Below are 13,848 nucleotides of genomic sequence, written 5' to 3' on the forward strand. Positions count from 1 at the left end.
TGTAATGCAGCATATATTGTCACGTGTTGACATTTTCCCGATACTAAAGTCCAACGTGTCCCATATGAGCAAAGATACCCATGGGTCAGCCCGGCCCACGCCTAGCCCATTCAACATCGTGTCGAGCCGAAAAGGTTAAAACATGGCCCACAGGCTGTCGGGCATCGCACGGGCAGTCAAGAGGCCCATCCGTGACAATATGTTGCCTTGTGCCCTTGTGAATACATTCGACTTAATGCAAACTATTTGTGTATATTCATCCTGCATATTTCTCTTTGCTGCAGTCCAGATCAATTAGATTTTAGAAACAACACCTTTATAACCTACATTTACTCTTATAACACGTACCTAAATCATCTCTCTACGAAATATTATAACATAAACTAGAAAAGCTATATGAGATTCAAGTCTTAAGAACCCTAAAAAACAAAGATACATGTTAGAAAGTGTTCTTTGAAGGTCAATTTTTCACTAATATACAAGTCCTTCCCTTTCCCTTTCCCTGAGAAAATAAATCATTCAGTCTTCAGATTCATGTACGCATTTCCGACAACCTCTTAATAAAAAGATCATAATTCGAGTCTCGATCTAACATGCTTATCCTCACATACTTGGGGCTCATTCCAAAATGTTTTCCACTTCTTGTCAAAATCTTGTGGCTTCGGAGAAAGTCTTCGCAGTTTTCAATCTCCCCTTCGCACTTCAACCATGCAAAAGCTGAAAAACCCAAAAAATAATCATGATCAGGAAGTGCCATGACAGAGTTTTCAGTACAAAGTCAGGTTGTTAGAGTCAGGTTGTTACTCCTCTGTTTCATAATGTTCTTTACATTGTGTTTTGTTCTATTTTCGAACGTAAAAATTTACTATTTCACCCCTCTTACCCCCATCATTTATCTCTTTCCACGCACTTTCTCTTATTTAATTCATTTTTTCTAATACGCACCCACCTTTTTACACTCCCTCCCTTACTTGATCCATATTTTACTACATCCACCCCACGTTTTACACACTCTTCATTTTCTGTCTTAATATTTGTGCAAATAGTAACCGTAAAGAACATTATGAAACGGATATAGTACAAAGAGTGGATGAATTACCAGGTTGAGTGCTAAACAATCGACTCATATAATTGCAGAAAGCGGGAGGGAACTCGGGAGTACTGAAAATCCCGGTCTTTCCCACTACTTCTCTCAACTGTTTCCATCTGCGCTCTATATGATGATAGCTCGTTTCAAAAAAGTCCTTGCTATCACCAGCATGCTCACGGCTATCTGAGACAGTCTGCAAAATCTTTGCTGCTCGAATCTGTGAATCCTTGGAGACTCCAATGCTATTTAGCTCTATGAATTTGGTCATTCTTTTAGCTACTGCTTCATCTTTCACAAGAGCCCAGCTGCAGCAAAACAGAACTTCATGAGCAAAATAATGCAGATAATGTAGACCTGATAATCATGAGCTCGGGCCGTTAGGCCCACTTTTCGGGCCCAGCCCGGCCCAAAAAATTTATTTTTGGACGGGTTTCGGAGAACTCAAGTTTGTATTTTTCTATTTACTCAGACTCGGGTGCCCATGTCGGACACAGGTACGTGTCCGACTCGACTAGTTTGTGAAAAAACTCCATGATTTTGGACCAAAATGAAGTGTCTGGTGTCCATACCCATGTCCGAGTGTCGAGGATCCGACACAAGTACATGAGGTAAAATGAAGAGTCCAAGTAATATAGACATTTTTAGTTATAAATTTGAAATGGCCCGAAAAGCCTGCTATTTTTGGCCCGAAACAGCCGGTTTTGGCAATTTGATCAGGTTTAAGATAATGGCTTGTTAGTGCTAAGTGAAAACAGATGATTACCCAATACGCATCCCGGCGTGGCCAGTAGTTTTGGAGACGGTGAACAACATAATGTCGTGATCAGCTGCGGAAGTGATAGGAGTGTACTGCGGCCAGTAGTAAGCAAAGTCGTGAATCAACATTCCTCCACTTCGATTGACAACAGGTTGTCTCATTAACCCATCTGGGTTGTTAGGTGAAGTGATCAGCTCAATGTAAGGCTCGTCTTTATCGAAAGTGGATGCATCACCAACCCATTTGTAGAGCCCGGACTTCATGTACTCAACCACTTGGCGGTAAAACTGTAAAATGAAAGATTTATCAACTTGTGACATGATATTCCTTAATTACAGTAACATGAACACACTATTTGTTTTTCTACTCCATAAACCCTAATCTAATTTGGTAATGATCAACTTAATTGCCAGAAAACATCTACAGAGTAGTTCATTAGATTAGAAGTGTCAAGCACAGGTCAGCTTTACTAGGGTTTTATACTAAATTTAAAGGATCAATAACACCCATGTCGATTATGGTGCACGTACAACACAAGTAGAATGTCAAAGGGTAAAGAATTGGGGTAAATCAAAAGAATTGTTTTGGGTATGTCAAAGTCGAACTTTGCCACCGTCCACTTTGGTTTTAAAGTTTAAATACAAATAATGCAACTTCATTAAGTCTAAAGTAACCACATAGTTCAAGTGGAGGTTTTACAATTTACACTAACGACCACAGCCAAATTAAAGGTGATAAGAAGAAAGGAACACCAAAATAAAGGTTCATGATTATGTATATGTCAAGCCTAAGCAACACACAATATGGAAAATGAAAAGAACGGGAAAGAAAGAGACATACTTATTAAGGTTGTCTAATAATGCATACTTTCATTATCAGTATAGTAAACAAGAAAATTTTCACTTAATTTAGATTTCTAGTATCGTGATTATGATTTATCAAAACAAAAGTTGCGTTGTGAAAAAAGTTTATCTAGAAGAAGAAAACTTCATTGAAAGATTAAGCCTAAGCAACAAACAGTCAAACAATATGAAAAATGAAAAGAACGGAAAGAAAGAGACATACTTATTAAGGTTGTCTAATAAATAATAATGCATACTTTCATTATCAGTATACTAAATAAGAATATTCTTAATATCAATTGTCAAATATCTTTAAAATTTTGTAAAATTTCTCCCTTATCTATCCAGGGAAGCCTACCTCAAATATTGCTCATTCTCATTATCAGGACCCGAAGGAAAGAAAAATATACTCTTCCCTTATTCATTCTCATTGAACATTTGAACTTAAACCATTCATTTATTCAAAGCAGGAATACAACATCACACGCTAGGCACTTTTGCCATTTAATTTCTCAAACAGCAATACATTAGAACAATACTCTGTTCATCTAGTATTTGACTACTTTCTGAAGTCGTTTTGAAATAGAATGTGTAACTAACTACTAATTTGGGAAGAAGGGAGCAAGGTTTAGTAAAAATGAAATCACCAAATTATAAAACGCGCATGATATATTATTGTCTAATGGCATTATGCTTAGGATCCCTTCAAACTTGTGTATTCAAAACATTGATAGCGAACTCTCCCTAGTCCCTGCTAATCATACCAGCTATATAATAATCACCACTACCTTCAAATGTTGGCAAACACACTACCAATTCAACAAATAAGTGTGCGTTCTATTTACCTAATTTTGACTGATTTTTTCTAAATTTATCTTATTTAAACTTATTAAAAGTTATCAACACTTAATTTAGGTATAGATTGTGCTTGGGTAGCCCCTTTTTTTTTGAACTTATCTTATCTGAACTTTAGCTATTCATCATTATCATTATCATTACCCTATTGCCTCAGAGAGGCTCCCGCAAGAAGCGGGGTAAGGGGGAGTCGGACGTACGCAACCTTACCCCTGCAATTGCAGAGAGGTTGTTTCCAATTGACCCAAAAGCGACAACGGGACGACAACGGGACTACCATCTTCTACTTCATGGAAAGGAAGCGAAGAAGTATTAAGAGTCATTTTGATTTAGTCCATTACATCCCACAGCTAAAAGAAAAAACGAATCTTTGGCTCCATCTAAAAATCTTCGCTTTAGCTCAACTTCGAGCTTTAGGTTGTTTACATGCTTTCATTTTTTCCTGAAATAAGGTTAGCCGAACAGAGCCTAACTTGGAAATGGAGAGGGGTATAGACAAACCGACTTCATGTTTGCAAGTTCTGAGTTTTGTCTTTTGATATATTTATGATGTGTACCAACAAAATATAAAGTAGAAAAATGGAGCTTTATTATAAGCGGGGTTGACCATCATTAGAAGTTTTAAGTATAACAGCAGCCAAATCACAAATCATGCATGATTCTAATATAAGAAAAAGAACGTGTGATGATTGACTCACAGAGTAATAAGGCGTAGAAGAAACCACACTTATTGGCTCTGTCCCTCCAGTTGCTGAGAGCGCATACAATGCAGCCTGGAACAACTGTGTTGAGCCAGTGCCAACAACAATGTGCCGATCATCTGTTGCAGCATTTCCTACAATGTTATGCAATCGAATGACCTCTTTTCCGAACTCTGGTTCTAGAAACCAGCAAAGGTTCTTGACATCGGAAAAATAACTCATAGATTGCCATCCCGAAATGAAAACTGATGTTTTGTCTCCTGCTTCCTGCCAATACTTTTCGTATATTGTCGGATCACCACTGTTAATTCAATTAAACAAACAAAAACAAGTAAGATTAGTCCACTTAATTATCATTATGAACCAAATGAATAACACGCCATAATATCTGCACGCCACAATTAATGACACCATGTTCTTTGATTAATTATCCATTAGCTTACTGTAATTAAAATATTGCGTACTTGAGGCCAACTTGTCAGTCATAATCATCTGATAAAATTATATAATTTGGAGGGGGGTTAGTTTATACGAAGTATAAGTTTAATTTTTCAAATCATCAAGAAAGAGTAAATGTGTTTTATTTCGTGTTTCACTAGGAAAACAATGAAGATAGAAACATAGATTACTATGTTACTTGAAATTATTAGAAAAAGTAAAAGATAAAGGGCATAAAATTTATTGGAGGTGAAAGGGAATGAATTGTTTTTGGTAGTGAAGAGACATGAAATTGGAAAGGGCATGAAATTTAAATAAATAAATGGGAAAATGCTTTCAAGGAGGAACACGTGGCACTCTACATTTGTTGCAAACTTGCCAGCTAATAATCTTGCCTAATACACAAACTAAACAGAGAATTGAAACTAACAATCTTGCCTAATACACATAAATAAGAAATTCCAGAAACGAAGGTGCTAGAGTTACGACTGTTGATAACTTGAAAAACAATCACTCTCCTCAATTACGACTTTGGTTCTACAATAGACACTCTTGATTTTAGTATAGGCCTTATTAGACTTTGTATTGCCAAAGCATACTGGGCATGATCATTAACTAGTTAAAGTTATACGAATTATGTAATTTTCATAATGCGAAAATAATCCTTGCAAGTTTATCACTGCAAAATACTTGCATAAAGTTACGGTTTAACTAGTAGAGCTTTAAAACATGGTGCTCATTTCTTATCTCTAAACAAAGTTTAAGTTTCATTTCGGTTCTGGTTCATCACAAATTTGCATATCTAATCGAAATGGAAATACGTGACAAATAGTTAAATAAACTTAATCACTAAAAGAACATGATTCAAATCCACAAGTGCTAAAGCTTCCACACAAAAAAAGCACATACATACTACTGCTACTACAGTAGTACTACTTACACTTTTAGATACCATTTAGTGATCATATTCCATGCATGGAGGGGTATGGAAGCCCAACAAGAGGTGGACCCAAAGAACTCCATCAACTTAATGAATAAGTGCCAAATTAAAAAGTATGGCTACATACGTTCCTCCGTTCCTTAAATATTGCACTATGGTTGACTTAACGTTTTCCAACATTGTATAAGTAAAAATTATAAAAAGTTGATTTTTTGAAGATATATATCGATATAATTCTAACAAGATCCACCCGACTATAATTTTTCTTAGGTATGAATCACAAAAGATGTCCAAAGGTCTAGTGTGAATAGTGTAAAATACAAGACGGTGCGATATTTATAGAACGGATGAAGTATTTGTTTAAGGTCACTAAGTGCACAAGGGGGAGCCATATGAATAGTATCTAAAAGTGACCAAAATCCAATTAGAACGATGTTTTTGTACAACAAATATCACTTTATCCAAATGCAAGCACTTTGTAATGCATACATGAATCAAACAGAAAATTCACAACCACTTCAACCATACACACACGACAACAAATCAACAATGAAAAGATAGGAGATATGGTCCTCGATGATTGGAAACCTTAGGCAGGACCCAAAAGATATGTAAATGCACCCCCCAATAAACATAAAGGGCTTAAGATTAAGGGCTACTTTTTCTAAGTGGTGGTGCACAAGTTTAAGGCGGCGCGCGCTTTAATCTTTAGATTTTCCCAAGAGACAACATAAGAAAGTGTAGTAGTAAGGTGTAAAGTCCCAAAAAGGCAAGTTCATGCACACTCAAGTACTCCAACACAACTTACTAATATAATTGTACGGAGTTAGAAAGAAAGAAAACAGGATTAAACATATTCATTCACCTTAATTACATAATTTATAATTATATTTATGAAATGGAGTTTTGAGGAGTTTGAGGTCCGGTTGCTAGTGTACAACATCAGTGAGTCACTGACATAATCATGGTAGATTGTGCGGGTCAAATGGGCCACCAGGCCCACCCCCCAAGGCCCAACCAAAATGCACAAAAATGGGAACATGTTTTAGGGAGAGAAAGTAGAAAAAAAAGAGCAAGATTAAAAGGAGGCAGCAAGCTCTAAGCACAAAGAAGGCTGTAAAATTCTACTAACATGCACCAACATGGCCCATAGGGAATCTCAACCTCAAACGAAGGAGTTGTCTTTGTCTATACACTGCCATGCTCAAAAAAGGCTCTTGGAAAACGTGATTCCAACCATGTTCATCACTGTGCTTGGATATTTGGGAATATATCTTCCATATCCCCACTGCAATTTACTATAGGGAAAATGTACCAAGAATAGTTAGGACTTAGGAGGAGGTAAATCCGTAAATGACTTTGGCACAACACAATTTTCAGTGCTCTACTCACAGTCTCACATGGCGGTATGCCAGAATCAGTTTCCTGTGAGGGAGCTTATACATTTAGTAAGGGTATTGTCAATATTTTGCTCCTTATTAGTTGCCTAACTGTTAGGTAATTACCGAGATTTATGAAAACCATAAAGCCGTGTTTTCGACAACCTCGTGTTCACATTCCCCATGTTGTTAGGGTTGGACCTAACACCATAGGATAATAAATGAAGGAAGGACCTTCAACCAAAAATATGATATTGAAACTAGTGCATAACTTAACATGCATGGTATGTTTGATGTTAATGTCTAAGAAATGTGAATTTTTTTATGGGATTTCTACAAACAATTATTCTATCAAAGAATCAACATCAAGAAATGTGGATATGATGAATGCAAGTGGATGAAAGTTACACATGTTTGCAAGTGGAGAAACATTATTTTGGACATCTACAAGGAACATTTATACTTAATAGCTCTCAAAGTTCATTACCAATCTCACAAACTATTAGTCAATTACATTATACTAATCATAAAAGCATTTACTTTCAAAGAAAAAAACATCATAAAAGCATTTCAAATAGTTATACTTTTATGTAAAACTTGTATTGTTAAACATTGAGGCCAGAGGAATATAGGATAATGCTCATTTTAACTAATTTGGATGTGAATCGCATTTGAAATGCATAACCTTTAAAATTGTACACCGGTTTTCAAGCAATATTGGATTTAAATAATATGGTAATATATGAGTAGATCTCAAATCTAAATGTGACTCAAATAAGGGCATCTTATTACTTATAGTCCTTTGTTCATTGGAATATGCCTTGCGATAGTGATTTAAACGCAACCGCGTTGTAGAAACTAGAAAGGTACTCCATAGTTGTTTTCAAAACATAAAAAGGATACTACGGAGACCGTGTTTTCTTCAACCTTTAAACCTAATTCCGTTAACATCTTCAACCTATATATAAACTTAGTTCCGGTAACATCTTCAACCTATATATACACCTAGTCCCGGTAACTACTTTGCATCGATAAATCAATAAAAAAAAGTTATATTTGATAAGAAAGACTTGTGACATAAACGCTCGTGAATAAGCAAAAATCCGTTTTAATAAGTAAAAACAAAATTGATAAGTTCAAATCAATTTTGATCAATACAAATCAATGGTAATCAACAACCATCAGTTTTGAGCCGTCATTATCATGAGTTTACTTGGTAAAAATCAGTTTAAGATAACAAGACCAGAGTTGATTGTCCACAATTCCATATCCAAATTGAGGTTCCAAATTCCAACCTTAAGTCTAATCAGTGTAGACTAATGGATGCATCATAATTCAATTCTAAAACTAATCCCAAGACTTGCTAAGAGTTGAAAGGGAAATCAATGAATTTGAAAAGTTAAAATCCTTGCACTCATTAATTAATACTCAATTAATTAATTAATTAAGCAACTTAAAACTAAGAACATTCATCTAGGAACTCGAGTTGCTTAGCTTAATATGGTTAAAATCACTTGATGGATTTGGGGGGACAACCAAGAACAAGATATTTTTCCTGCTTTTCTAAGTGAGGAAATTAAAATTAAAATAAAGTAAACTAACAAATTAGGAAGCAACCTTACATGAAAGATCAATAAGATCATGTTGAAACCTTCACAAGATTTCTAATTAACATCCCAAGTTTTCCACTAATCCAATATTGATACACTTAATTATGTAATTAATTACCAAATCCTTCTTAATTTGTAGATAAAATGTCAAAACTACCCCTCCATGTGATTAATTAAAGACACAATCTTCTAATGATGTGTTTCTCCCTTTCCCTCCAACAATGTCCCCTCTAACATAGTCAAACAATTAACAGTAATTCCACCATGCAAAATCCCATAAAATAAAGTACATTAAAAAAGATCCAAATTTAGTTGATTTCCCAAATAGTGCAAATCAAATCATATTCCTAGTAGGAGTAACATTGAGAAACAAATTAACAAAAAAGAAAAGAGGAATTGAGGGACTTACTGATCGAAGTTGATTATTCTTCCATCATCAGCTTCATCATGAACAGATTTCTTCTCACCTACAGCAGCAGCCGCCATTGAAGAAGAAGAAGACGAAGAAGAAGATAAAGGAACTTGTTTATGAAACTCTTCATGTGCGCAGAATCCATTAAAGATCTTCTCTGTAGTGAAATTTGTATCTTTATCATAATTCGAAACCTTTAACACTAACCACACATTTAAGGCTACTGACACTATCAATAAATGCCTCACTGACCATCCTTCTAAACCCTTACCCATTATTTATAACTTAAACAGTAAAAAAAAGAAAAAAGATTGAAACTTTGGGGGTTTTGAGCAATACCCAGTTCAATTTAATCGGTTTTAGCAATACCCAGATGTTTAAAATCACAAAATTCGGACTTACCCAGATGATAAAAATAAAAATAAAAACGGAATTTACTTGAAAAAATAATTTTAAAAGGAATTGATTTGTTTTTAAGAAACGTGTAAATTGGGGACTTTCTCACGATTTAAAGGAGGAAAAACAGAAATTAAAAGCCAAAAAGAGGAAGTGAAATGGGGGGTTTGTTCTCACATTGGCGGAAACTGGAAGAAAAAACAGAGAGACAGGTAAGATGAAGTGCGATTAGAGAGCTTCTGGAAAAACTGAGAAAACAAATTTGCTAAAATAAATTGAAAAGTTTTGGTTTTATACAAGTAGTGCGACTGCTGAGATTGTTGCACTTCTAATTTCGGAGTTATATAAAAGGATTTGAGGAGGGTTGCCGAAGCTATTCCTATTCCCTCGCGTTTGTTTAGGGGATAGCGGGTGGAAATTATAATTACGGACTTACGGTGTACTCCGTATTCCTTTAAAAAAAAATAAAAAATTATAGGTAACAGAAGGAACCCTACTGAATCAGCAACTGGTACAGGTTAATTAGTCCAGTTATGTAGGTTTTCGTTTGAGCAACTCCTAAGAATTTCGCAGTTGAATGTGGATGTTGTTAGATTCGTCTCGATATATTATTGATTATAATGACATGTGGATGTTGTTAGATTCGTCTCGATATAATATTGATTAAAGTTTTGCATATATTGGCAAGCGTGAAACATATAAAAAAAAAGTGTGCAAATATAAAGAAAGGGGAGGAAGTATCAAATTTCCTTTGGACTTAACTGTCAGTTTTTTAATTTAATTTAATTTAATTCAGTTTAATTTTGCACCTTGGTTATGTACAATGTAGTTTAGCACATCATTTTAGATTCGTTCAATCTAAAAATATGGCAATATTAAATGGATATTCGTTTATTCAATCAACTCGTAAGTAATAAGTGTACTAATATTCGAATTATATAGATGGGAAGCAGGTCAATCTGACCGATTGACATTTTCTAATTGGATATTGTATGTATGATGGAGATTATTGGGCCGTATAGTTCATACGAGGGATAAGGCGGGATGAGAAGGTGAGATATGGATAAAGAATTGATGAGTGTAATAAGGATAAAACTAGTATTTTCACTTGTTTGTTATACGCATGATGAGTAAATGGAACTGTTACTAAAATATCTTATTAACTAGATTAGATCCCATGCACGCACGGATTTTGATATTTTTTTTCACTAAATATTTAACTGAATATCTCCCAAACTACTGCATAGTTATAACATTTTTAACATACTCGTTTAAATTTATTCATCTAATATGCATATTTGAAATGCTAATATAACAATTTGACCAAAATATTGAGTGATATATTTTCCATTATTAATATAGCGCTTTGACTAAAATATACAAATTTAGAATAATTATTATTACGTCGTATCTATTATTTCCATAATTTATAAACTAAAATTTGTTTCCATACATAAATAGTTATAAAAAAGGTGGAAAATAAAAATAAAATAAAACAAATATTCTTTTTTGGGAAAGTGATTTTTGCCGGTAAAAAATCGCACCAGGAATTGACATGTGTCTTTCCTAATGTCTCTTTTAGTATATAATAATAGATCATTATTTTTTCTCCTTTTCTTTTCAATAAGGATACGTAGGTGGTTTCACTTAAAATCTTTATCTCCCTATTAATCCTTTATCCCTTCAAAGATTGTCTCGTTGTATATTTCTTTGACAACAACAAATTAGTTTTGTCTATCTCCATCTCTCATCCCTATCCCTCATTGATATTATTTGATCCAAATCAGAGCAGGAAAAAAAAAATTAAACATATCATCCGAATTACTCGATAAGATCTGATATCGGATACATATCCAAAAAATATAAACAAGTTCTTTATGATGAAAAATCGGATATATTTAGAATTTAGATATTCTAAAATTTTAAAATCCGAAAGCAGAAAATCCGGATCCGAACTCTATTTTCTCGGATAGAATAACCCGGGTCGGATTTATTTTTATATGATGGATCGGTGTCATGAATCATGTCCTAACATGGGTTTTCTGATTTGGATTGGAACAGCTGCAAGTTTTGATATCAGAAGTGGGACTTTAAACCCCAATAACAATATATGTTAAATTATGGGACAACGCCTTTAATTTAAAGATAAAGTTTTTAGGTCACTCAACAAATAATTTTGTTTCGCACATGGAAGATCGATTCAATTCAGTCTGCACAATGCCGCATTTTACTTTGCTAATCTTTAATTAATTACTACTTAGTCAGGCCACTTAATTTGTGGCATGCTACTTTTTATATATTTTTTTATTCATCTTGAAACTTTTTATTTCACATATAGAGAAAAAATAAAAAATAAAAAGTTAATCTTTTAGCGTTTCATTGGGCGGGAACATTATAACATTATTTATATCAACTCGGTCTGATTTAGTAGGTGCGAGTCCATTATAAATTAAAAGTACGTGGAAAGGAGCTCATGAAGGGTTAGGGAAGTCCTCCCTCACCTCGATTTGAAATCGTCTTTATAAGATCTAATCCTGTTAGAATAAGACTTTGGTTTTTCTACCTTATTTTTAGTGTTTAGTATTATTCAGCCTGATTATGAGTATTGTGTACCAATTGAAAGATGAAACAAATAACTTATGGATAATAACTCAGGTGAGCTACTCTTTTTATATATTATTTATTGATTTTAGGATGGAAACTCATATGAGCCCATTCGTGGATTTTTATGATGACAACATGGATTGATAGAAATTCGGGTGCATTTTCTAGTTAGAAAGCTACGTAATTAACCCAAGGATGACCAATTGGTAAAATACTTAAAAAAGAATTGACTTGTTAATTCGCACTAGATCAGTGATAAGTTGACATGAAACACGGTCAAATACCACTTCCACTTTTGAACTTTACAAAGAGTTGACAATCTTTTTTTTTTTCTATTTAACAATATTTTTACATGCCTAAATACCTAATAATAATAATATTATATATTCCGTACTACTTTAATAAGAAAGAAAAACGGAGCAACAACATACATGCATCTAGAATCCATAAATCTAGAAAATATGTCATATTCTTATAACTAAGTCATTAATTTCTGACTTTTGTATCCGAAATCCGATCTGAATAAGCGAGGGATAAGGACGATGATGTGAAAGCTGATATTTATAAGCGAGGGATCGGATAAGGACAATGATATAAAAGTCGATCTTAATAACCGAGGGATAAGGACGATGATATGAAAGCTGGTCTTAATAAACGAGGGATACAATATCCACTCCCTGATTTTTTCGAAATTCCAAAATCCCCCTTATTTTTTCTCATCAATATCCACTCCCTGATTTCGCCGTTCAACTAATATGAACAATTGATTTTAAAATGTATAGTTTAGATAGAACTCTACTTTGTAGAGTTTTATTAAAACTCTAGAGAATCTAGACTCCAATACAATATAAGCATGACAAGCGGGTTAAAATGTTGTACCAAAATATTTTCTTTTTATTGTTAACCTCGTGTTAGTGTAACTCATTGCTCACTTATAATTAATCATCAGTAATTTAATTTAACAAGTCGTATAAAGTTAATCTATCGGCTTAAAGTTAATCAATATAATTCAAAAGGTCCAAACCATGCATAAACACAACTATATATATTACTTCCTCTGTTTCTGAAAGTTCTTTACGCTTTGGATTATGTGTCCAAAATATGAAAACTTTGACCGTAAATTCTTACTATTATATACATCAAAACGTTACATGTAAGATATTGTTAGATTGGTCTTGGTATGTATTTTTAAAATATCAACTTTTTATAATTTTTCCACATACGAAATTAAATATATTAATAGTTAAATATTGCATTGGAGTCCGTGCAAATAGTAACGGTAAAGAACTTTCTGAAACGGAGGTAGTAACTGTTAGTGTACAATCGGTCTAATTTTACAGCAAAGTACTACTACTATATATGTACGTTAAGTGTAGTACTCCGTATTAATTTCCTTCCCCTAACTAAAAATGACATTAGTTATCAACTTATCACGTAAGTATGATAAGTCGATAAGTTATAATAAAATGAATATCAATTCAAAAGTGGATAGGTACTGTACATGGCAGACAAAGAGGATGTTATATAAGCTTTCAATTTGTATTTGTATAAATTAATTAAATATACCTAAAATTTGTACCTAAACTCTCTTTATATAATCTTAGATAATCCATAACAATAATAAATGTGAAAATGACCAAACCTACTTGTTTTCATCTTTGTATTACAAGTCCTTAAGATATTAGAGTGGTCCTTATTTTGGGTCCACAAAATCAGATTTTTCAAAATTATGTGGGCATCCCTTATTTTTATGGGGACCAAAAGCTTAAACATATTTGAGAGTTCAGTTACACTGATCCTTTGTTAATTTTGTGTGTAGATATC

General features: G+C 33.7%; 1 protein-coding gene across 1 annotated transcript; it reads right to left on the reverse strand.

The window, feature by feature from the left end:
- Positions 1–294: 294 nt before the first annotated feature.
- On the reverse strand, positions 295–9,838 carry LOC110799637 (tryptophan aminotransferase-related protein 2). The gene is made up of 5 exons (XM_022004921.2): positions 9,022–9,838; positions 4,243–4,546; positions 1,854–2,134; positions 1,100–1,395; positions 295–717 (listed from the first exon to the last, which is right to left on the reverse strand). Exons 1-5 carry the CDS (start codon positions 9,297–9,299, stop codon positions 533–535), a joined length of 1,344 nt encoding a protein of 447 aa, XP_021860613.2. The 5' UTR covers positions 9,300–9,838; the 3' UTR covers positions 295–532.
- Positions 9,839–13,848: the final 4,010 nt, after the last annotated feature.

This window comes from Spinacia oleracea, chromosome 5, assembly GCF_020520425.1.
Source record: "Spinacia oleracea cultivar Varoflay chromosome 5, BTI_SOV_V1, whole genome shotgun sequence".
NCBI classification, from domain to species: Eukaryota; Viridiplantae; Streptophyta; class Magnoliopsida; order Caryophyllales; family Amaranthaceae; genus Spinacia; species Spinacia oleracea.

Excerpts from the sequence above, each read along its gene's own strand:
- LOC110799637 (XM_022004921.2), bottom strand. The coding sequence starts at position 9,299 with ATGGGTAAGGGTTTAGAAGGATGGTCAGTGAGGCATTTATTGATAGTG. Across the intron at positions 4,547-9,021 it reads AGAATAATCAACTTCGATCA|TGGTGATCCGACAATATACG; the intron begins GTAAGTCCCTCA and ends TTGAATTAACAG. Across the intron at positions 2,135-4,242 it reads CTTCTACGCCTTATTACTCT|TTTTACCGCCAAGTGGTTGA; the intron begins GTGAGTCAATCA and ends TTCATTTTACAG.